The 25,557-nt window shown below is 32.6% G+C and overlaps 2 protein-coding genes across 2 annotated transcripts; one reads left to right on the top strand and one right to left on the bottom strand.

Moving 5' to 3' along the window:
- The first annotated feature begins 645 nt into the window (after nucleotides 1–645).
- On the top strand, nucleotides 646–15,080 carry LOC108347086 (probable cadmium/zinc-transporting ATPase HMA1, chloroplastic). The gene is made up of 13 exons (XM_017586208.2): nucleotides 646–1,392; nucleotides 1,484–1,634; nucleotides 1,720–1,904; nucleotides 2,714–2,860; nucleotides 3,319–3,514; nucleotides 4,337–4,449; nucleotides 5,702–5,943; nucleotides 8,439–8,544; nucleotides 12,916–13,080; nucleotides 13,287–13,503; nucleotides 13,857–14,044; nucleotides 14,125–14,211; nucleotides 14,766–15,080. The coding sequence occupies exons 1-13, from the start codon at nucleotides 874–876 to the stop codon at nucleotides 14,943–14,945; spliced, it is 2,496 nt and encodes an 831-aa protein (XP_017441697.1). The 5' UTR covers nucleotides 646–873; the 3' UTR covers nucleotides 14,946–15,080.
- Nucleotides 15,081–20,060: 4,980 nt separating this feature from the next.
- LOC108331165 (transcription factor MYB44) lies at nucleotides 20,061–21,515 on the bottom strand. Its single transcript, XM_017565809.2, has one exon. It carries the CDS (start codon nucleotides 21,245–21,247, stop codon nucleotides 20,381–20,383), a length of 867 nt encoding a protein of 288 aa, XP_017421298.1. The 5' UTR covers nucleotides 21,248–21,515; the 3' UTR covers nucleotides 20,061–20,380.
- Between the last annotated feature and the right edge of the window lie 4,042 nt (nucleotides 21,516–25,557).

Below are 25,557 nucleotides of genomic sequence, written 5' to 3' on the forward strand. Positions count from 1 at the left end.
TTATGTTACTTCTTGAGGTGTGGGAGGAGGGATGAGCCGAGAAGGATCTCATGCATGCATGTATCTGGCCGGGAAGTTGGTTGGGCTATCCCCCTGTTTCTTTAATCACGTTAAACGAAAGACAAGAAAGGTTATACTCTGACAAAAATAGTTTACCCCGTTATTCAATCATGTATCATCATGTCATGTCATGATTATTAAACTAAAAGACTTAGTTTGTTTCTTGTTTTTATAATTTTTAATTAGAATTATAGAAACACGGGTTTTGGTTTTACAAAAGTTGTTGATTGAAAATATTTTATTTTGATGAAAAAAATAAGTTTCTCTTTATCCATGAATAAGTATTATTTGAATTTCACTTGGTTAGCTCACGCTCAAATTTATCAATGAATGGAAATTTATTTTAAGGATAAAATATTTTGGTTTTTCATGATTTGCTATTTGATTAGAATTTGTTTTAGTCATCATTAATTTTTTTTAAACACGACGATATTTCTGTCATAAAAATAAAATATAAACTTGAGGATATAAATCTAAAGGATAGATAAAACATATTGTCTTTTTTATTATTATTTTTTATATCATGGAATGAGAATATGACATCGATTAACTAATTAAAGCAAGTGAATCTATTTACCAATCAAGACGACCCTACTAGCAGTGTAACCAAAGTCTGGGAATGAGCACATTATGTGGTGGGAATGGCATAACGACGAACTGAATGGTTCATTTCAATTTCACTCTATAGTGACCCAGAGTGAAGAAGGACCAGACCAGAACTAGAATCATTAGTCTCTACGACAAAGCCACACCTCCCAGCGCAGCACACTCTGATGATGGTCGGAAGCTCCTCTTAGAATTTCCTATCTCAAGATGGAAACGCTTCCTTACTCGATCCCCTCCACCAAATTGCACTCCCTTCATATTTACACCGGTGCTTCACGAATTCGATCCTCCAGGCTCCCTTTTCGCCCTACCCGATTTTCAGCCAAACCTTTATATTCCCCCAAATTTTTCATTCTCCCTCGTCACAGGCTTCGCTGTGTCGCTGAATCCTCCGACAATCACCACAACAGCCACCACCACGACCATCATGACCATCACGGTCATCACCACCATCACGACCATCATGGTCACCACCACCACCACCACCATCACCACTCGCACGGCATCGATGCTGCTAATCTCACCGGGCCCCAAAAGGCGGTTATCGCGTTCGCCAAAGCTACCAGATGGATGGACCTGGCAGATATCCTGAGAGAGCACTTGCATCTGTGCTGTTTCTCCACCGCTTTATTTGTGGCTGCTGCCATTTGCCCTCATACCTTGCCCAAGCCACTCGTCAGGCCTTTTCAAAACTCTCTCATTTTCATCGCATTCCCTTTGGTTGGGGTACGAATCAATCTCTGCCCTCCCCCCCTTCCTTCTCATTTTCCCTCTATTCCTAGACTATTTTTACTCTCTGCATGTGTGTTCCTATCAGGTTTCTGCATCACTCGATGCTCTTATTGAGATCAGTAGTGGAAAAGTGAACATCCATGTGTTAATGGCAATGGCGGCCTTTGCATCGATATTTATGGGAAACTCTTTGGAAGGAGGCTTGCTACTTGCCATGTTTAATCTGGCGCATATAGGTGAGCTAAATTTTGTTTCAGTAAGCGAGGTTCAAGTTTCATGTTGTGCAAGAAGTTTGAATAGCCTGTGTGATGGATCCTGCAGCGGAAGAGTATTTCACTAGCCGATCGATGGTTGATGTCAGAGAGTTGAAAGAAAATAATCCAGATTTTGCCCTTGTTCTGGATACCAAGGATGATAAACTCCCCAATACATTTGACTTGGCATACAAGAGGATTCCCGTGCATGATGTAACTGTAGGATCATATATTCTGGTTGGAGCCGGCGAGGTAATTTTTTATTTATTTTTTTAATTTGTTGCCTCGTCATAATTTTGAAGTTTGAATGCGTACAGTGGAACTTTGGTCTCTTCATAGTTTAGAAGGAGGTTAAATAGTGACTGATGTCTTGTGATTGCTTTTGATGTTTTTAACTGGATAACCATTTTTTACTGTAATCATTTACTGATGTTCACAATAATTCTTGGTGATTTGGATATAGTTAACCTTTGCATATATGGTTTGTTACCTTGCTGCATAATGAATTAATATTTATAATAAATAAATCGTGATTTCAATTCTTTTTATAATGTCCTTAGAATAATTCCTAATAGTGTGAAAAATATTCATACTACCAAACTTATTTTGCAGCTTAATTTGATCCAGAGTACACCCGACTCTTCTGTAACAAAGTATGTCACTGGGTGCTGATAATGTTACGGATCAAATGTTGAAAACTTGTTTGGAACGATTGGCTTATAATCTTCTCACTTTCTTCAGTAGTTGTTTTCAGTCAATTCCCTTGCAATATTATTTTGTATTAAAAAAATTCAAAATGCTTCTGTATCTTTCATCGTTTAAAGAGCATTCCTGGTCTCATTTTCTCTGTCTCCTTTCAATGATGATTTTTCACGTTTCCCTTTCCTCCCCCTGAAAGAGCATAAGGAAAAATAATTAGTTGTAGTCAAACCTTAAGTATCTTCTAATAAACAACACAGACTCACACAAACTCATACAAACTCATACATGCACGATTTGTAATTTCAAATTTTAGACAGCAGATTATTGTTGAAGTATAATGGGGATGGTGTTGTGATTAGTCTGTACCAGTAGATTGTGAAGTATTCCAAGGCAGTGCCACAATTACCATCGAGCACTTGACAGGGGAAGTGAAACCTTTGGAAGCCAAAGTTGGAGACAGAATTCCTGGTGGTGCAAGGAACTTGGATGGGAGGATAATTTTGAAGGTATGTTGAACTGTACATCAATCTCTAGGGATTTCAGCAATTTTTGTATATTCTACTAAATTTCAAAGTGTTGTGTTTATATTTTACGTTGGGAAAAGTGGTAATAATATTGGTAGTATTGGAAAAATAATCCAAGCCTCTTACTGACTATAGATAAAACAAAAAAAGCATGTAAGTGGGGGATAACCATCATGTTTGTTGGTTTTGTGGGGAGGATTTAGGGCAAAATCCACATTCTGAAAGTAATTAATTACAGGTATCACATGTCATTACCTAGTTTTTCCATTTATGGGGATTGAAAATTAAGGCAATGAGTCATTCTCACAGATATATATGGACAAGTTACTAGATATTGTGGTACTAGTGTTTCTGTAATAGTTTGCATTTGTTCAACACTTAAACTTCTAAGTGGGTTTTTGTTGGAAACTAACCTTATAATACAAAAAAATTGATTGCAGGTAACAAAAACTTGGAAGGAATCGACTCTCAGCAAAATTGTTCAGTTGACTGAAGAAGCACAGTCAAATAAACCTAAACTTCAAAGGTGGCTGGATGAATTTGGTGAACGATATAGCCAAGTTGTTGTGGTGCTATCCATTGCAATTGCTGTTATTGGACCACTTCTATTTAAGTGGCCGTTCATTAGTACATCTGGTAATTTTTGAATTTTTTTACTATAGTTGCATTGATTGATATAGTTAATAAATTTAAAAATTTGATTACTGATTATTTTTTTTCCTGTTGTCACTTTTTCTTTTGTGTGGGAGTTAGTATGCAATTCACTCCTTTCCTTCAATAATCATTTCGTAGAAACTTGGAATTAAAGTAGCAATGATCAAGCTGCCTACAAATTACATTACAGGCAAAGGTAGCCTTTGCTTACTAAAATCACAAAGGAAGAGCAGGAAAAGAAATGCAAAACTTACTAGAGAGATTCTGCAAATGCACAAAATATCTCACTGCTTCCCAAAACCTCACCATTTTTCAATTCATTTCTACAACTTCTCACTCTTCTTCCTCAGATTTATTCTACCTTAGTAACTGACTTATTTACTCCCCTTTTTCCTTCTAATTGATATTGTGCTAGCTACTCAGGTTGTTAGCAACTTCTTTTGTATCTTTCTCTGTTGTGAGGATAGGCACTCCAATTACCTTTCCCACTTAGTTCCTCATTTCATACACATGCAATCCTCCCTTCAACTTCAGAACCATCTTAATTATGGGTGTAGCCCTTGTTTATTTGTCTTCGATGCACTTGGGCAAGATATGTGACATTGTTTAACAAGTCGTACTAAAGTCTCCTATTTATTGATGTTATGCTATAGTAACTATCTCGAATTTATAAAGTTCTCAATTCCCATGTTTTTCTGCTATCCTTTTTGTTAAAAGGATTTAGTGTCCAAAAAATATGTTGATGCATATCTATATATGATGTAACTTCCGTATTTCATCTTATTTAGTGTCTGGTTGATGTAGCTTGCAGAGGTTCAATTTACAGAGCGTTAGGGCTTATGGTGGCAGCATCACCTTGTGCCTTGGCTGTGGCCCCATTGGCATATGCTATAGCAATCAGTTCGTGTGCCAAAAAGGTACCAGTTATCCACTCGATTATATAAATTCATGTCAAAATATATTTAAAAGTTTAACATCATGTAATAAATTAGAGGTGTCAACCTGTGATTCCAATCAACTCATTAACATAATATGGGTTGGGTTGCGTCATTGGTTGATCTAGGTTTATTTTGGATGATCCAATGAAATTATAATTGGGATGTGTTGGGTTAATGATTTTGAAACCCAATTAATTCAACCTAAGTCAATATACATATAAGAAGAGTGCTAGGAATTCAATTTTTCTCGCACTGTCTTAATGATTAAAAATTATTCAAAACTATTCAAATGAGAAAATCATTGAATTAGATGTGAATCACTTTTTCTGTAATTTCTAATAAATTTTAATCAATGAAAGAGGGTGAGTCCAAAAGAAGAATGTGTTTCTAGTATGTTTATACTTACAACATTAATAATAAATTAATAATTATTCTAATTCTATTAGTATATTATGTTTGCATAACCCTAATCTACACAACTATTGATCATTTTTGTCAAATTGTCCAAGATTTGAAGTGTCAAACTCTCCATATTCATCTTTATTATGTAAAGAAAGTAATTGTTAAGGTTATTTGGGACATGTATTGTGCCATTTGTTACATGCATTTTGAATGTTCTGACTTTGAATATATTTTGCTTGTGATTGTATTGGATTTGGAGAGGTAGACTTGTATTTTAATTTAGATTGTGCAATATTTTTATTTAGAATAAGTTTAACTAATTAGCATAGCATCTAAATTTCTATTTACCCATTTTGAGAAAGATGAAAGAGCTTTCATTAATTGTCACACAAATAACTAGCTTCTAAAGCTTTGTATGTCAATTATTGTACATGGAGGAGTTGTTTTTCTAGTGCCAATTTACACAGCCACATTATTATAAGTAATCATGTAAGCCCTAAATATGAGCATAAAATTTGATCCGACCTTGTGAATTGTGATTGAAGAAAAACTAAGCCATGAACAAGTTTGCTTTGTTCTATAATAAGGAAAAAAATCTAGTCTTTAAGATCAGGAAACTTACTTTTACTGCTTGACTAAAGATGGTTTATGAGTTCTGTCAATAATAAGGTGAATTGAATGGAAGCATTTCATTACACAAATTAAGTCCTTCCTTTAGAGGGTTTATATGTTGGTTCGAGTAAAGTAGAAAGTTGATCCAATTATTCCAAAATTTTAAGTATGGAATGCTTTTTTTTATGGTGGGTATGACAGTTACCTCAACTTGCAGGGAATACTGCTCAAAGGTGGGCATGTTCTAGATGCTCTAGCTTCTTGTCGTACTATTGCATTTGACAAAACAGGGACATTGACAACTGGTGGACTTGTATTCAAGGCAATTGAACCAATTTATGGTCATCATTTTAGAAACAATGAATCAAAATTTTCTTCCTGTTGCATTCCCACCTGTGAAAAAGAAGCTCTTGCGGTTGCTGCAGCTATGGAAAAGGGTACTACACACCCTATTGGAAGGTAAAATTTTGAATAAACTTTGGTTTTTTAAGTTATAAGCAGTCCTTTTACTAGCTACAATTGTGGTTCTTGTGAGTCCTCTAGGAATTGAATTTTATTCGGCTAATGACAATAGGAGAATTGGTTTATGGCCCAAATACCACTATAGTACACTAACACTACCACGGCGGCAGTGGACGGCCAACGGTGGCGGCGGTGGCTAGACAGAAACCAGAGCGGGATCGACTCGCTCTAATACCAAGTTGAATATAGTGAAAACTATATATGATATTAAGCTCCCTTGTGTTGAATATACACATAGAGTCCTTTATTTATAATAGAAGAAATATGGGCTAAGTTCAAAATACAAAGAAAAAATAATAACAAACTAACTAAAAATAAAAGATAAATATAAAATAAAGATAATATATCTAACACCTTTCAAGCTAGAGCATATAGATTATAAAGCTTGTTACACAAACATAATTTAGGAGCCCTTAATAGACCTAGTGAAAATATTAGCTAGTTGTTCAATAGAACTAGTGTACATTACAAGCAAAAATAACTTTTTCTCTAATAACTAACAATCCACTTCAATATGTTTGCTCCTCATGAAATATTGGATTATGATAGGAAATTTCTATCAAATTCAATATATCATGCAGTAAGAGGCAATGCAAAAAGAAAAGGACTAAGCTTCCAACCAAAGAATCCCTTTGAGCTCCAATTACAATTCAAATAAAACCCTGTCTTCAATATTCGTTTATTTTCTTATATAATAGATTCCATTATCTTTTCTCTCCTGTAGCTAACTCCTTCCCATTCTGCTTCTTATCGAAGGTGAGCATTGGATATACATCTTAATAGGCTTCTCCATATATCCGTAGTACTTGGATCACAATCAGATTGGAAGTAATACGATAAGCAATCTGATTATGACCAAACTTCATTTGAGAGACCTCTACAAATTTTAATTCATGAATAAATTGCTTTATCCAAATAAGTTCATAGGTGATCAAGGCCATAGCCTGATACTTTACTTTAACACGAGATCTAGCTACAATCTCTTGCTCCTTACTTTCCTATGACAATATTACCTCCTACATAAACACATTATATTGGGGTGGAATGACGAACTTCTATTCTGATCAACATTTGAGTAGGTGACCCAACGTGTATTTTCATATAATGAACCTTGACCAAAAGATCATTTGATTAGTTGAATGAATAGTTGCATCCTAATGACTATCTTAAAGAGATTGAAGAAATTTCACTGAAGCAACACAAGAATATCTGGACTTCTTGCAGTAGTATAACTTAGCCTATCAACTAGCCTGTGATATCTTCCCAAGTTAGTCAACGACTTACCCTAAGCAAAATGAAGCTTAAATATTGGTTATTGTGGTGAAATAGTTTGGTGGGTTTTAGTATTAACCAACTACAATAGCATCACGTTGGGGAGCCACAAGAAATTCCATTATGTCCACCTTGCACATCATAGGTCTTGTGCCGTAGATTGGGCATAAAAGAGGTGGCAAGGTTTCAACTATTCACAAAGGCAAAGTACATTAGATCAGGTGGGAATCAATGGTTTGCTCTTTTGATGAATCATAATCGAAAAAAGGGTCTAATACGGTTTGTAGGTCTCTAGTCTAAAAAAACAAAATTAGATAGATGGAACTGGGCCTTGTGGGTCTCCAGTCGGTTATGTTTGAATTAGTAAACACTTAAAATCTCACATGACCTTTTAAAAATAAAAATAAGTCAGCAGTAAGTGTTTTGCATGTGTTTATTTTCTCCTGTTTATTTATTTTACTCTATTGTTTTTACTTGGGTTTCCTTAGTTTAATTGGCCCAACACTAGGGAAAATTAAGTGGTTTTGGATTATCACCTGTCTATGGTTCCAATTGTAGGAATTGGTATTGCGTAGCAGAATGTTTAAGAGCGTGTAATCGGACACAAAACCAAGAGGGGAGGGTTCTATGGTTCCAATTGTTTTCAGAATGTTTAATAGCGTGTAATCGGACACAAAACCAAGAGGGGATGGGTGGATTGGTTCTGTTAGAATATTTACCCTATTTATCATTATTATATTATGTCTAGGGTTACCCTATTTATCATGATTATATTGTGTTTAGGATTATCCTATTTATCATGATTATATTGTGTCTAGGTTACCCAGTTTATCATGATTATATTGTGTCTAGCTTATCCTATTTATCATGATTATAATGTGTCTAAGGTTGTCCTAATTATCATAATTATATTGTATCTAGGTTATCCTATTTATCATGATTATATTGTGTCTAAGGTTGCCCTAATTATCATGTACTCTTTATCAATTTATTTTTATAAATAGAAGATTATGAGAGGGATCAATCAAACCCTCAAGAATTATTTTACAATTTCAATCTCAAGTTTTTTTTTGTCTTAAATGTAACAATAAAGTGTGATATTAAACTGATAATCTCTTTTCAGTCCTTATGCGTTTCTTTTTCTGTAAAATAAATTGCAGGGCTGTGGTTGACCATAGTGAAGGCAAAGACCTCCCATCTATTTCCGTTGAGAGTTTTGAATACTTTCCTGGTAGAGGCGTTACTGCTACGGTTAACAACATTGAGGTATGATGTTATTATTTGCTTAACCGGATACTTAAATATTCATTTTACATCACAAAGTGAGATTTTGAAGTAGACATGACCATGTATTGTTAGTATCTCAAGCTCATATTGCATACATTTCTCAGAGACCTCCATTTGAGTTTCATTATTTTGCACTGATTTTCCTTATATTTATATTAGCGGAAACACAGGTGTTGCATGCCCGTGTGTCTGCATTTTGTTCATGCTATCTTATTTTATTTTATTGAGTTAAAAATTTAATGTTTATATCAATATTAGTTTTATGTGTAACAGACAAAAACAATTAGAAAGGTTTTGGATTGAGAGGAAGAGAAACATACCGGTGTCCTTACATGAATGAAAAATGAGAAGTTAAAATAGTAAGAGAGAGATGAAAGGTTGAATAAATGGCAGAGAAGTGAAGTCTTGTAGTGTGAGGTTACGTTTAAGAAGGTTACTAGTTAAGATTAGTTAAAAATGTGGACAACAATACTGAAATATTTATGGGATGAGAGGATGTTACTTTTAAGGCAGTGATGTGACAGTTTCTTAGAGCATTTGAAATATAAATATTTGTAACATTAATATTTATTGAAGAGTAAGCCAGGAAAATAAAATGTGTTCACTAAATGGAATACCCTATATTTGGACGCTTGAGCAAGTGCACTGGATATATTATAATGGGACCCATTTTAGAGATTTCCAAATATCAATGGTCAGTTACAAGTTAGTAATAGTAAAGTATGAATAGTTATAATTAGTTAGAACAATTAGTGAGTAGGGATGGGAAAAATAGCCATATATGAGAATAAACCTGTCATGGGTATTTAGTAGAACCTGTAATGGGAATTTAATGGGTTTTCTAGACAAGTACCTTTATCAGCGAACACGTGTTTTCTTAAATTACCTGTATACTGAACAGGTGGGGATGGATATAATGGAACCCGCAGTATTGGGTACCCACTGCCCATAAAGTAATATAAATACTCTTATATTGAGGTAACTAAATTAATCTTTTCAATTAGAAACTTTTCAATAAGATAGTTTTAACTTATTTTCTCTTTTAGGCTCTTTCAAAATTAAAGGTGGTCAACTCAAAGTTATTGATGAGGAAAATATCAATTGAAATTTTTATAATTTTTATTTATTTGATGTAGCTTGTTAGTTTATTTTACTCATTTTAATGAGAAATTTTTTTACCTAAATTTATTTTTTTGGAATTTAATAGACTAATTTGCATTTAAAATTATATTTTTGAACGTATGTTTTATTTGTATAATCGAAAAAGAAAAAAGTATCTATTTTTAATTTCTTTGAATGTCCATAAATATCTGCAAGTGTTTTTTAAACTCATTGATAGTTCTCTACATGCGGACCTGGTAGTGAGTATCTACTACCCATACCTGTTGTCATTCCAGTTGGTGTGGTAGTTAGCTAGTTAGAGAGGATAGGGTATAGGTTTAGCCTCAGAGGAGGTGCGGAAATAGGGATTACAATTGGATTCAAACTTTGATTAGCACCTACAAATTGTGCACAACGAAGAGATGAATTAGTTGCTAAAACTAGTGCGGGTTTGGGTATTTTAGTGCACAGCTCACTACAAGCCAACATATTTAATTATTTGATATATAAGAAGCTTAAGTAAAAAATAGTGCTTATAAATTAAGACTGCTGAAATTACACACAGAGTAAAGTAAATAGGCTAATAATGGTTTTCAAAACATTTTTACAGTCTCTTTAAGTTCTTATATGTTCTTCAAAAATCTAAGGGTATGGAGATTTATAGAGTTAGCACTGTTTAATAATTTTATATGACTCAATGTGAAGTAAACATATTTAATTATTTGATATATAATAAACTTAAGTAAAAAATAGTGCTTATAAATTAAGACTGCTGGAAATTACACACATAGAGTAAAGTAAATAGGCTAATAATGGTTTTCAAAACATTTTTACAGTCTCGTTCTTATATGTTCTCAAAAATCTAAGGGTATGGAGATTTATAGAGTTAGCACTGTTTAGTAATTTTATATGACTCAATGTGAAGTAAACTATCATATTTGAAATTGCCACATTTTCTATAGACTGCTTTTACTTCATTATGTTTGTTGACAACATTGTTATTATAGGGTATTGACTACAGTGGCCTTACTCCAATCAAACATGATTTTGTCACCCCTTATAGATAAAAGATCTTGGTGGTTGACTTTAATTCTTCTCGAAGTAGTATAATCCAAGAATGGTAATGTGATTTCTTGAAGTATGCAATGGGTATTTTAGATAAAACAAACTTAATGAGCACTCAACATGTTGGAACTCCTATGGATCACATGCCGAAATTTTGCTTAATTAGACAGAGCTGATCTATAAATATAGGAAAGATTGATTTAAAAACTAAATTATCTCACAAGTCTTCCTTTAGGATAGTGGGATGCAATAATCCACATTCTGAAATATATTAAGGGGGCTCCAAGGAAGGTCTATGAAGGCAAAGTTTGTATTTATTACTCATCAGGCATATTGCATGAGGTTTGTTCTCTATTATTGCATTTTTATTGGTGATAACATGGATGCAGACAATGGGTTTAGATACGAGCATATGATTTATCTAATAAGCACCCAATAACTCATGGAATTCATTCTTAAAAGCTATGTAGGGAGAATGAAGCACCTAATAATCCACCAAAACATCCCACACCAGTGGATCATAATATTGAAGTCCCAATGTAGGATGTAGGCAAAGTCCCATTATTCCCAACAGTTGAGTATCACCGACTCACTCTACGGTGCTGCATTCAATGATATTTCACTAAACTTTCTGGTTTGCTTGGAATCCTTTTCCATTTAGAACTATCTGCAAGTAACATTTTTCAAAACATTGACTACTAGCTCTGAAACCTAATTAGCACTTAAGCACTTTAAAACTGTATTCGTGGACCTAAAGTTGCTGTCCACTTAAGTTTGGGTTTGAAATCAGTACATTTTCTTTTATACGTAGGTATAGTAGTATCCTATCTAAAATCTTTTCATTGTCATCCCTTGGTAGAAAGGAGCATCGTTCTGCTTTGTATAAACTCAAAACTATTAATCTGCTCTTGAAAAAAGTGGGCAGTTCCTTTTGTTTATTTTCAATCAAGAAATAATATTATTATTTCTTTTGAGGTCCTTGAATGAGGTAAGGTAACTCACAATCAAGGATTACAGCCTCATTATTGGGAGGGATTCCATCATTTCTAAAGCTTAGGCACATGCTGCATCCATTTATGCAAAATGCAGTATATTCTTCTTGAGGATGGAGGGCAAATGGGAAAGTCCTTTGAGAAAATATTTAATGCAGCATGGGGCTAAGTGGATGAAAATTGCAATCTGTGGAACCAGAGAATCTGTAAAGAGTTTTCGAAAATAAAGAGCCAGACCCATTAAGTTGTGTATCCTATGTAGAAAAATTAAGAAACTCATGATATACCAAGGAGAATAAACATTTTTTTTAAAATTATGTTGACCAATAAATATTGAAGTTGCATAAATTATTTGAACTGAACCAGAAAGCATTAACTAGGGGCAAAAAATATAAAATGGGCACGAGACAATAATTCCATATTAATTTGACCCAACCAGTATGCTCCAAATTTTGTAAGATTTCGGCTAAAACCATACAAATGTTGTAATATGCCTCTTTAGTAGTGTCTAGTAACCATGTAAAGGGTATAATTGGTGATTTGACAGCAAAAACAATCCCATATGGAATATTATTTCCAATGCTACAGGATCCAGTAGATGGTAATGATTAAATTTTCAGTGTAATTTAGATAAGCTTTTTCATAAACAATTATAGGAGAAGAAAATAACGAAAAATGAAATGAATTTTTCCATATGCTAAAATTAGCATGTATATCAAACTAATTTGCAGAAGTTTTTTCATTTTAATTTATCAAAAAGTTGATTTTAAATGTGTGGAAGCTATAATTTTAGCTTATGAGAGAAACTTATTTCACTTTGTTATTTATTTGAGTTTTACGGAGAAGCTTATTGAAACGAAATCGTAATGTTGGTTAATTAGAAATATATTAATTCATACTCAGAATTCCCATTCATGTAGATAAAAACACAGAACTTCCTGTATCTTACATAATAAACTTCATAGCTGTGCAAGCATTTCTTTACACCCAACATGGATGTGGAAAACGAGGAATTGATTCTGATTCCCGTTTTAAAAAAAATGTAAGTGTCTTAGAAAAATTTGGTCTCTTGGAAGACTATTCATTGAATAATTGAAATGCTTGAGCAACTGGCGGAGCCATATCTTTTTTTCTCATATTATTTGTGAACAACAAGTAAAATGACTCAATTTTTGTTTTCATTTCATTATAGTCAGGAAGTGGAGATGCCAAACTATTAAAAGCATCACTTGGGTCTATAGATTTCATCACTTCTTTTTGTCAATCTGAAGATGAGTCAGAAAAGATCAAGGAAGCGGTTAATACATCTTCTTATGGAAGTGAATATGTTCATGCTGCCCTTTCAGTTAATCAGAAGGTGCTATACTGTAATCTACTAATCTTTTTTTCTGGGAAAGAAGGGATGATGCTTTAAGCTTTTTCATAGTTCTGTCCAGCTGGAGAAGCGGACAGCTTACCCACCCTCCATTAAGTTAAACACATTGAGCCTTCCACATTTGACATGCTACTGTCTCCCTCTCAACAGTATCCACCAGAACCTAACTTACTAGTCACTTGATGCAGGTAACATTGATTCATTTAGAGGATAGACCTCGTCCTGGGGTTTTTAATGTTATTCAAGAATTGCAAGATGAAGCAAAGTTTCGCGTGATGATGTTAACCGGAGATCACGACTCTAGTGCGAGGAGAGTTGCAAGTGCTGTGGGCATCAATGAGTTTCATTGCAACCTGAAGCCTGAGGATAAGTTGAGTCATGTGAAGGATACCTCAAGGGATATGGGTTAGTTCCTCACTGTTTCTTTTGTGGATTGTCTTCTGTAATGCTTACTCATGTTTATTATTTTTTTGGGGTACTTGCACACTAATGGTTCCTTTCCAATATAAGTTTGTTTTTTTGCTTCAACTATACAAGTAAATTGTGCAGAGCTCAAGCTTAAAATATTACTTTTACACGCTTCACTTTCAAGTCTCGTTTTGTGGTACCTTTGTTGATTAGTTATGAGACTTATCATTTTGTTTACGATGAGAGTATTTTCTTAAATAGGTTCCTACATAATATTTTAACTGCATTGCTTGGATGTCTTTTACACGTATGTTTTGCTCTCTTAAGCCATTTTTTTATACCTCTGACAGGAGGAGGCCTAATTATGGTGGGTGAAGGCATCAATGATGCCCCAGCACTAGCTGCAGCAACTGTTGGGATAGTTCTTGCTCACCGTGCTAGTGCAACAGCCATAGCTGTTGCAGACGTATTGTTGCTTAGAGAAAACATTTCTGCCGTGCCATTTTGTATTGCAAAGTCTCGCCAGACAACTTCACTGGTAGTTTTATATCAGTAGTTACAATACATTATTTCATCAGCTCTTGGATGCGGTTGACTAATATCTGAATGTACGTGCAGATTAAACAAAATGTGGCTCTGGCATTGACGTCCATAGTTATAGCTTCCCTTCCATCAGTTTTGGGATTTCTGCCATTGTGGTTAACGGTATGAAAATTCAATTTAAATTATCTTTTTGCTATTCTGCTGTAGAACGTTTGTATGCCTTTGGTGGCACCATGTGCAAATACTTCGAATGACTTGAACAAGCATATTTTTATCTGGTTGCGGTAACAAATCTCTGAAATTACGATTATTTTAGTAGAGATTGTCACTGGCTGTGTCCATACCAATATCACTTCGTTTAGGCAACTCCCCACCCTAGGCGTTAAAAATGAGTAAATCGAATTTAGTAGGTGCTACCTCTATAATTAAAGTATACTCGGCTTAACTTATTGTAGTGATTGTTTAGATTGTCGTTCCCTGCCAGGGAATGTATGTTGGTTTTCCATTGAGAGAAGCATCTCAATTGTATCTTTTGATTTAAAAATAGTTTTTGAGTTTTCAAACTGAAAGAGAAGCATAGGCTTTTAATTACTTTGTAATATAGCATGTCTCAGAATACTGTCTTCATCGTTTGAATGGTCCCTCCCACTACCTTAATTGCATGATTTTCTTCTTCGGTTGCTCTATAATCATGTCCCTTGTTTACCCATATGCAGGTTCTTTTACATGAAGGTGGAACCTTGCTTGTGTGTCTCAATTCCGTACGTGCTCTAAATGAGCCATCTTGGTCATGGAAGCATGATATCTTACATTTGATTAGCCAGATTAAATCTAGTCTTCTGTCTCTCAAGACAAATATCACGGGCTCAAACAGTATCATAACGGCGAATTTGTAACGTAGTGTTGTAGCTTATTGCATATTTTTAGTGTATTGAAAAAAGTGTCAATATCCCTTTTCTTGTATATCTTTCTCATCTCAGAAAATTGAACAATGCCTTCTGTTAGTTTCTCTTTATTTAATCTTCGTTTTCCCATTTAAATGGAATAATAAAATGGAATTTAAGGGTGAAACGTGCATATACATTTCGCAGTCACAAAATAAATATTGACATGAAGAAATATCGACGCAAAGAACATTTTACTAATACTCATTTACTTAGAAATTACATCTTAAGCATTTATTTTGCGACGAAAGGCTTTTCTTTCGTGGCCTGAATAATAATAGCCTCTTCAGAAAAAAAGAAAGAAAAAACCCTTTTAGAAATTACAATATTCCTTTTCTTTCGTTGCCCAAACAGTAAATTCAACTGTTTTTATGATGTGTGTGCAACTAATGTTCTTAGAATTGTGATGTTAAATCGGCAAGTCATTTAATTAAGACATTTAAGTTATTTATTTATTTATTGAAGATGTTGATCGATTTCGCTGATACATTTTATTTACATTTATTCTTTTTATGTTTTTAATTTGATGGTAAATGTATGAAATAATTAAAGACTGATCTAAGTAAATGGCCAGTTGGTTTATTCTATGTGTGAATATATTCTTTGTCCCATAATAAGTAAATGTCTCATTTTGGACAAACCGAAAATAACATTGAATCTATGGTCTGACGTGTAGACGACATTTTGCTATGTGATAACGTCATGAAATGATAGTTCATTGGAAGTATATATTTAGTCTAATTATTAATCGAATGAGCTAATGATAATGGGATTTTGCGACGTTACAACGATTTCGTTTGTCCATTTTATGGCATATTATGTCACAAAATGCAATATGTCAATTTAAAAGTTAAAAATTAACAAAGAATTAGTTGCTGAATTAGATTTCGTTGTTATGAAAAGGTGGTAAAGACTTAATCATTAAAGTTACAAGATTAAAATCACCCTTCTGTAGGATGACTATACAGATTAAAAAAGCAATCTAGCCATTATATCAAGATAACTTTTTTATACACATTGTATGTTTTATATTATTTACCCTATCTAAAAAATGTGCTTCTTTAGCATTTTCTTTTTATATTCTGATATTTTCACAATCATAAAATTGTGAACTAGAATAAGATTTGTAATACGTTTTAAGTGAGAATGTTTTATAATATTCAATTTTTGAAAATATAAAAAAAATGTATTATTTTAAATGGTCTGAATAGTAATTTACACTGATCATCCAGGTATATCAATCTCTTTAGTGGTGAAGTTTCTTGCACAATCCCTTACCAAATTTCCACAATTTGTTGTAGTGGCCTGAGAATTTAAGAAAAAACGACAATGAAAACATAAAACGTGAAAAAAAAGGGGGTTGTTGCTAAAACTTTAATTTGTGCTTCGCATAAAACCTAAAATTTTAATTTGTGTGGAAGTACCTTCAGTTTAAGTAACGGTGCCTAATGACAAAAAAAAATGCCACTTATTTTGAATGATCCACGCAATTTATTTTAAGATTAAAAAAAGAAGATATTAAAAATTTATTTTAAAATCTATTTTATTTATTATAAGTGTCTTCAAAATTAGTTTTTTTATTATTTAGATTTTTTTAACTTTTAATTTATATTTATTTTGTTACCATATGTACATAAAGGTTATTTTATTTATTTATTTATTTTTATTTATGTTTATTTTGTTGTCACATTAAATTATTTTATCTTTTTTATTCATTTATTTACTTTTTAATATTTTTATTTATATTTATTTTGCTTTTACATATGCATAGAATTTATTTTATCTTTTTATTTTTTTTGTATTTTATTTCTAAATTAATTTTTTATTTACTTTATTTTGATGTCACATGTGCATGAAATTATTATTGAAGTCTTGCAATACATTAAACGAGTTTGTCCACTTAGTGATTAAATAAGTCTTACAATACACATTAGATAAATTTGAACATACATTGATTAGACGTAATACACATTATATGATTGTGTCCATATACTTATGAGACAAATCTAGCAATATATATGAAAAGAGTTTATCAATGCATTGATTAGAGGAGTCTATGAATATACATAAGACAAGTTTTTTCATACACTTATTACACGAGTCTAATAATACACATTAGGTGAGTCTATCCATACACTGGTTAAATGAGTTTTGTAACACACATTAGTTGCGTTTGTCAATACACTGATTAAGTAAGTCTAGTAATGTACATTAGACGATTATGTTTATACATATATTATACGAGTCTATTAATACACATTAGACAACTCTACCATTCTTTGATTATATGTATCTTGTAATACATATTAGATTAGTATAGTAATACACATTAAATGAGATAAATGAGTGTGTTCATATACTGATTAGACTACTCTAACATTAGATATATTAGACTGATACACATTAAACCAATATATTTGTATTTATAACTAATATACTCAACATATTTTTATATAATCTATTATGTATTTTTAAAAGAGTTTACTTTATATTTTTTTTACACGTTATATTTTTTTTATTTTACGAAATTTACTTTTTATATTTCTATATATACATATATTAACTTTTTTAATTTATAAATAATTTTCACATTGATTTTATTTAAAATTTAATCATAAATTAATTTTTTTTTCTCAGTCTTTAAATACTTTTTAATATAATATATATTTAGTAGTTATAATATAATATAAGTTTAGACATGACCCTACTTTAAATCTACATGCCTCGAAAATAACGGCTGTTTCCAATTAGATGTATGTAAGTCTTTAATTGAAGGTTTGATAACACGGCAGAGCCTTGCGTTACGTTACAGTTAATTTCACTGCTACATCTGAAAGCAATTATAGCCCCAAATTTATGGTCGTTGACCATTTAGAGTTTGAAGCATTGTTGGTTGTAGCTGCTTTTATACTATCCTGCTGCTACTGCATCTCAAACTAATTATGCTTCTTGACAATTCTTCCATAAATTGCTTTCTATTTTAAAATTATATATGATTTTTTCTCATTTTAAAAAACTAATAAAATAACTTTTATACTTCGAGAAAACTTACATGAAATTTAATTCATGTATTTCGTACTGTTTTTATAATTAAAATTGAAGTTTTATGTTGGATGCTTACGGTCACATTTGATGTAATCATTATTTTACCTAGAAATAAAACCTCAACTCAGATAATGTGACAATATCAACAAAACTGTACTGATTAAAGTTTTTTAGATGTGCCATATCTGTAATTTATTATTATTATTATGTATAATTATATATATATATATATATATATATACATATATAATTGGACAATTTTATTGTTCAATTCTTGGTGTGTTTTAAAAGTCACGGTATCCATTTTTAGATGTGCCACATCTGTAATGGGACAACAAAATTTCTAAAAATATTTTTTATTTATATATCTATTTAGAAAGTTACGGATTTAATTCTCCTTCGTTGACATTGTTAGTTTTTTTTTCTAACATGACAAAAAGTAAGTTATGTTCAGAACTTGTTTAAGACAAATGTACTATGTTCAAGACAAGATAGTTTGGTAACAAATAGTGTGTCACGTTCATAGTTTAGTAAGGTCAACAAGACATGTGTATTGTCTACTCAGGTTAGAAAGACATTTGGATAGCTTGGTGAGAAGTCAAATAGCTCGATAAGACATTCATAGAGTTCAATAAGGTATATCAAGTTAAATAGCTTTATGAGAAGTCTAGACATCTTGGTAAGATAAATGGAGACTCAGATAGCTCGGTAAGGTGCATGGACAACTAGGATAGCTCTATCAAAAGTATAGAGAGCTCGAAAATGTGTTATCCGAGTTATTTGGATAGTTCACCAAACTATCCAAATATCTTGTCAACATAAGGACTCAATACATATGTTTTGTTGACCTTACCGGATTAGAAATATGACACACTATTTGCCATCGAACTATCTTGTCTACTTTTAGACATAGTATACTTGTCTTAAATAGGTTTAAAATATGTCTTACTTGTCTTAAATAGGTTTAAAATATGTCTTATTATTTACTATGTTAGAAGAAAATTAACATGTTAGTTAAAAAAAACTAAATTCATCACTTTTTTAAAAAATAATAAAAATGGATTAAGTTTATAAAAGAGACAAAAAAAATGCCTAATAGTTTACATAACAAAAACATATTTAACTCAAAAATAATATATTATGAATTATGTTATCCATATTACAGATTAAAAAATAATTTAAGTTTTTTTTCTTAATTTTCATTAAGAGTACAATGATATTTTGCCACTTATTTGTCGGTGCAGAAAGAAAAACCGTAAAAACCCTAGTAACACGGCCTACTTAAACCCTAGTGACATGTTCATGTAAAGGGTAGCCGGAGAAAATTTGAAAAACATTTCACCAAATATTAACGATCATATGATCTAAAAGTAATTGGATGTACTAAACTAAACCTTAGAATGGGTATAATTTACTTTTCTAAAAGAGAATTAAAACATTAAATCGTATTTTTATATAAAACAGCGGCAAATGCCTTAATAACACTAGTAAACAAAAGATAAAGTATAAATTATTTAAAATTAAAACTATTAATATATTATAGTGACGGTTTATGTCATTATTACTAAACTTTATTTCCAAAAAGTAGATAAATTACATTAATAAAAGATTAATACAATAACTGTATAGAATTTTACTTTGTGCTAATTATTGAATAACACGGTATAAATGCATCGTTATTATTATCAATGACATCGTTGTTTAATTTATAGAAAATGAAATTAAAAAATTGAAATAGAAAATAAATAAAATAATAATAATAAAATTAAATTAAAGAAGGACTAGAAGTGAATTAACATAAATTATAATAGCTTCATTACATGAAGTCAAATGGGGTTGGAATAAGAAGGAAATAAAAATAATGATAGATAAACTGATTAACTAACAATATTTGAGATATATAAAAGGATAACAGACAAAAACTACTTTGAAAGTACCGGTTTGCTTTCTGTTCTAGTTGGTGAGCGTGAAACGCTATTTGCTAATTTTGGGTTTCAACCAAAATAAATATTTACATTATGCTTAAGCAAATAACAAAATAAATTGAACTTAATATTGAAAATTTGAGGATATTCCATTGATTTTAAAATCCTACCCCTCTCTCTGTAGCGCTTGTTTTTATCTTTTTCTAAACAAAACCTGAAGCACAAGAGGTTGAAAGAAATTTCAGATTTGCCATGAAATTTCAATTTTCATCGTTCCATGCTACTTTTGTCTTCTCTCCTCTCTTCCAACTGTACACTAACCAATATTATTCCCTAAAATAAAAAGGAAAACAGCTTCCTTTTTATCCTTCATCATAACTCATAAACCTCCTTTTCTCAACACTAATTACGTCATAATTAGGAATCAACCCTGCTAATCCCAATTCGCTTCACCGACACGTTCCTAAAACCGTCCACACCCTGAAAACACATCGCACTCTGCTGCTCCATGTAACTCCGAACCTCCTTCTTTATCATCTCATGCATCACCGCCATAAACTCCGCACTCAAATTCAACGCTCCCATTCCAACCTCCGCCGCCGGACTCGCTACGGTCGTCACCGGCGCCATAGTGAAGGGATTAGCTTGCATCGCGCCTGCCCGATTCGAGGTTTCCGATGACTCCACGCCGGGAAGAGACAGCGACAGCGAGGTGGTGGGACCGTCGTCGCACGACGACGCCGTTTCGACCACGGGTCGAACCGCCACGGGCCGGAACACGTGCGATGGGGAGACTACACCAGGGGCGCTGGTCTCGCTCACATCGGATCCCGAGGGGCTTCCCGGGGGCAGGGCAGCGCCGGCGCTGAAGGAGCGCTTGAGAGGCTGCGGACTGAAACCGGCAGCGGCGGCGGCGGGATCTTCGGCGATCATGATGGAGGCGCACTTGCGCTTTAAGGTTGAGTTCCAGTGGTTTTTGATAGCGTTATCGGTGCGACCCGAGAGAAGGCGGGCTATGGTGGCCCATTTGTTGCCGAAACGGGCATGAGCGCGGATTATTGTGTCGTCTTCCTCGGGCGTGAAAGCCCGGTGCTCAACCTGGGGCGACAGCTGGTTGCACCATCGGAGCCTGCAGGATTTTCCAGAGCGGCCCGGGATTGACCTGCTTATGAGCGACCAGTTTCTGGGCCCGTGCCTCTCCACCAGCTTCTGCAGGGCCTCATCCTCTTCGGGGCTCCATGGACCCTTGATCCGGTCCATGTCCTTTCGGCTTACGGCCATCATGATATTACTGTCTTGTGGCTTGATGAAGGGAATGAAGAAGGGTTTCTCTGGTTGAGTTATTGTGGTGGAGCATTGGGTCGTTAGAGCATGCTTGCGCTTTCTTATATCTGTGAGAGATGGGGTGTGGGGCAACCGGTTTAGGGAGTTCCACTTTTACGGGTTTCAGCGTCGGTTGTATTGTTCATGGTACCGGTTTTTCCTGGGAAGCGGTTGCCTCTGGAGTTGGGATACAGCTGTAATTGGACACGCGTCCATTCTTAGATTGTTCCCTTTACACAAGTCATCTCTTCTCCCCCTACTCATTTATCCTTTCAAATTCCCCTTTTTATTAATTTAACTGAAAAAAGTTATATAAATACATAATGGATCCTGTACATCTTCTCCATCAGTAAAATTAATGAATAAATAATATAACCATAAATAAATTAAAAATTAAAAATATTTTGTTTTTGGCTCTAGTAATTTTTAACTATTCTCTTCATGCAAAACAGCGCGTCCACTGCACAGACGACGCTCCACTCAATAATAGCCTCCAATCTTGAAACTCACTTTTGACTTCTTTTTTTCCTGTACCAGTTTTATGTCATTAAAGATGAATAGAATTTGGATGAATTTTTAAATATTAGTTTATTTTAGCGTTTTCGACAGCTTTTTTTTAATGGAATTAAACTGTGGTTACAGTTAATGTGTTAATATTTAATGTAAAGTTTAAACTTAAATCATGAAATGAAAGTAGCAGAAAGACATTAAAGAAATGAGAGGTGAGTTTAGAAAAAAAGAAACGTGTTTGAGGTGTCTGGGAGCTAGGTGGATGTGGACACGAATAGAATAGAACAGTTGTGGAAGTTAAATTAATGTGGACAAAGAAAACGCCGAGAACCATAAATCTGAAAGTTAAAATAATAATAAAATGAAAAAATTTAAAAAAGAAGAAGGAGAAACGGAAAAGAGGAAAAAAAAGAGAGATAACGATGATAACGGTTGGGTGATGATGGCTGAGGTTCCTTGCTTGCTTGAGTTTGACTGAGGACTATTCCAGGCTGTAGAGCATTTCGTGTGGGATATTTTTTTTTTCAAGTTTGGTCCTTTTCGTAGGAAAAAAATAGGGGAAGGGTCCATAGTATGCTGAGGTGGCAGAAAACGACAAGATCAATCGCCGAATCGGAACGCGAATCATTACTGCTTTCCTGTCAGTCCAGCCTGTATTCTTTACCTGCCTCTATCGTGTTCCTCCACATACACCTGTCGGTCGCTTCCTCTCATCTTCCTCGTCAATAATAATTCTTAATATATATTATTATTATTATTATTATTATTATTATTATGTACCTCTTACAAAACCGGAATTATTTAAAATTAATATGTCAGTTAGATGAAAAAAAAAATGATAGTATTAAATATGTTAATAATGAATTAATAAGCAGAAAGTGGGGATTAGGGGATGTATAATTAAAGCAAGGTATAGGGAAAGGGCGAGAGAGAAAGTTGTCGGGTAGGATGGGGGTATGGTACTCACTATTCAAATGCCAAAGATATGATCCAACAGATCCGTATCCAACCCCTTTCTGTTACTTGTACCTCCTACCCACTGCTCCTGTCTCCATGCACTATAATATTTATTATTTTCCACCTTCTTTATCTTTATCAAAATGTTACATTTCTCTTCATTACACTATACCCTTCTCCTTTTTTTAATTCTCGTATCTATACCAATACCATATTATAATGTCCTTCTAAATCTGGATACCATCTAGACATTCTGACATAACTCTTATAAATAACTCTTTAATTTATACAACATAAATAAATGTTTTCAGTAATCACCTGATTATTTATAAGCCTGATTAACAACATGTCTGTTGTTAGTGTTTGATCTAAAAACTGAGGATTAGTAGAATATGAAATAAATGTGTTTGTTGTCTCTGAAATGTTCCAACTGTTATTACAGGAATAAATAAAAATGTAAATGGATATTTAGGTGAGTGAGTAGTGGACAGCAAAATGAAAGTGATGTGAATAATTACTACAGTAAGCATAATTTTGAAATGGCATTTGGCAGCTGTATTGAGTGAGCGAAAGGGTGAGGAAAATAATGGTCGATGAGAGGGGTATTCAAAAAGAAGTTTTTGGCTGGCGTAGCATTTCCCAAAACAAGAAAAATACGGAGGGTTGTACTTTTACACTATCCTAACCGTTGGGCCGAGACAGCTGTAATATAATTATTAAGAACAAGGACAGTGTGATTCACCTTTTCAACCATATAAATACTAAACGCTCCTCTTATTAACTAACACCTGCTTATGAAGCCTTAAAGTACGGTTAAGTCCCTTTTTTTTTCTCTGGACAATTTCGATAATTAATAAACAAAAATTCATTAAAGAAATCTTTTAGATCAATTCATAACTTCTTAAATTTACTAAACACTGAATAAAAACATACTTAAAAAATTGCTTTTTTTAATTAAAATACAGAAAGTGACAAAATAAAAAAATTGTTTAAATTAAATAGTGTAAATAAAAATAAATAGAAAATTCAACTTGATTATTTGTTATTATTTTATTTATTTATTATTTTTACAATTTAATATAAGAAAAAATATCTATTAATATTTACTATACCTACAATTATATTATTCATAATACAGATGCTTTATACTAAAAATAAAAATATAATGTGTATATTTTTTTTTTTGACAAGTTATTTCTATATTTATGTGCTTCTTACAAGTTTTCTTTTTCTCATCTAGAAGAAAAGAGGGACTTTGAATAATAAATTTAATGACTTTTACCTTGTCAAACTTCAAATTATTCAATATTTTTTCATAAGATAGAAATATGACGTCATTAACTAATGTTTTAGAAAAATATCTGCAGTACATCACGTGAGGGAGTGGCTTAGTCACGTGAGTAGAGGTTGTGTGCAAAGTAGACACACGTGGCTTTTGCTCCCCTGGAAGAGGCAGAAAAAACTGAAGGTTCAGTGGTAAATTACAAAGGTGCCCCAGAGGCGGTGCATTTTAATAAAATGAGTGAAGTCTAAAACCGTTGAATCTGGCTATGTGCTGTCGATTCATGGGTGTCTTGGTTTTAGTGGAAAACAAAACGGTCTAATACCGGACGATAATAAGGTACGGAAGGTGAATAATTTCATTTATCCCTTCTTTCTCGCATCACGTGATGCATCCTCAATGTTCCTCATTCATCTATTTCATTCTTTCTTTTTATATTTTATATAAATGAAAAAAATAATATATTTCTTTCTTATTTTATCTAACAAAAATTAGAAGTATTTTTATTTTGTAAAATTAAAATTTCATTTTCTAGATTTTAAGCATTCTCATTTCTTTCTCCATTTTCTAACTTTGTACCAAACAACCCTTTTTTTAAATAATTTTCTTATTTAAATGCATGTGTATGTCATTTTCTTTTTTAGAAAGTGGGAAGGAACTCAACACAGAAGGGGAAAAAGAAATTTTCACCCATTATGTGTATCCCATCTACATAAACACAGGAAATTGAAAACAATATTATACTATTTTATAGATAAATAAATAAATTATTTTTTAATGAAAATATAATATTTAAAAAATATGATTAGTATATTTTAAATTTATATTAAATAACTATGGTTTAATGAATTTTTCAAAAGTTAATAGAAGAACATGCTTGGAGAAAATATGAGGAACTATTTGAAAAATCTTCTTAAGAACAAGAAGATAATAGGAAAAAGTGAATTAGTTTTTTATGAGTTAAAATTTGTTTTTATAAATAAGAAAAATATGTATATTTTAAATTGATTTTAACTTATCTCATTATATTTTATCTTTTTCTTATAATATTTATTAACATTTATTAAATGAATGTCTTATTTATTAATAAGTGATGATATATAAGTTGCTTTCATTCTTGAAAAAAAAATGGTTAAACTATTTTTATTTCACCGGTTAGGTATTGGCTAAATTATTTCATAGGTCTTTCATCTGACTAATATTTTAAGTTTTCTAAACTTTCTCTAGTTAGATGCTTAAATTTGTATATTGTTTTTAGTTTAGTCCTTTGATTTATTATTTAACATAGAAAATAAATTCTTGAGTCAATGTTGTGAATTTGCAGCAAGTAGGATGTAGTTTAAATAAATTTGTGAAAGAATGCTTAAGTGGATCTACAAAAGTAAGAATCCAAGTTAAAGAACTTGATTCAAAGTATTGGATTCAAAACTTCTATAGATAAAAATAATAGTGTTCTAGGATAATATTCAATGTTAACAAAATTGATATTAGATTCAAGGAGAATTTAAGTTTATATGGTTAA

This window comes from Vigna angularis, chromosome 1 (genome assembly GCF_016808095.1).
Source record: "Vigna angularis cultivar LongXiaoDou No.4 chromosome 1, ASM1680809v1, whole genome shotgun sequence".
In the NCBI taxonomy this organism is placed as follows: Eukaryota; Viridiplantae; Streptophyta; class Magnoliopsida; order Fabales; family Fabaceae; genus Vigna; species Vigna angularis.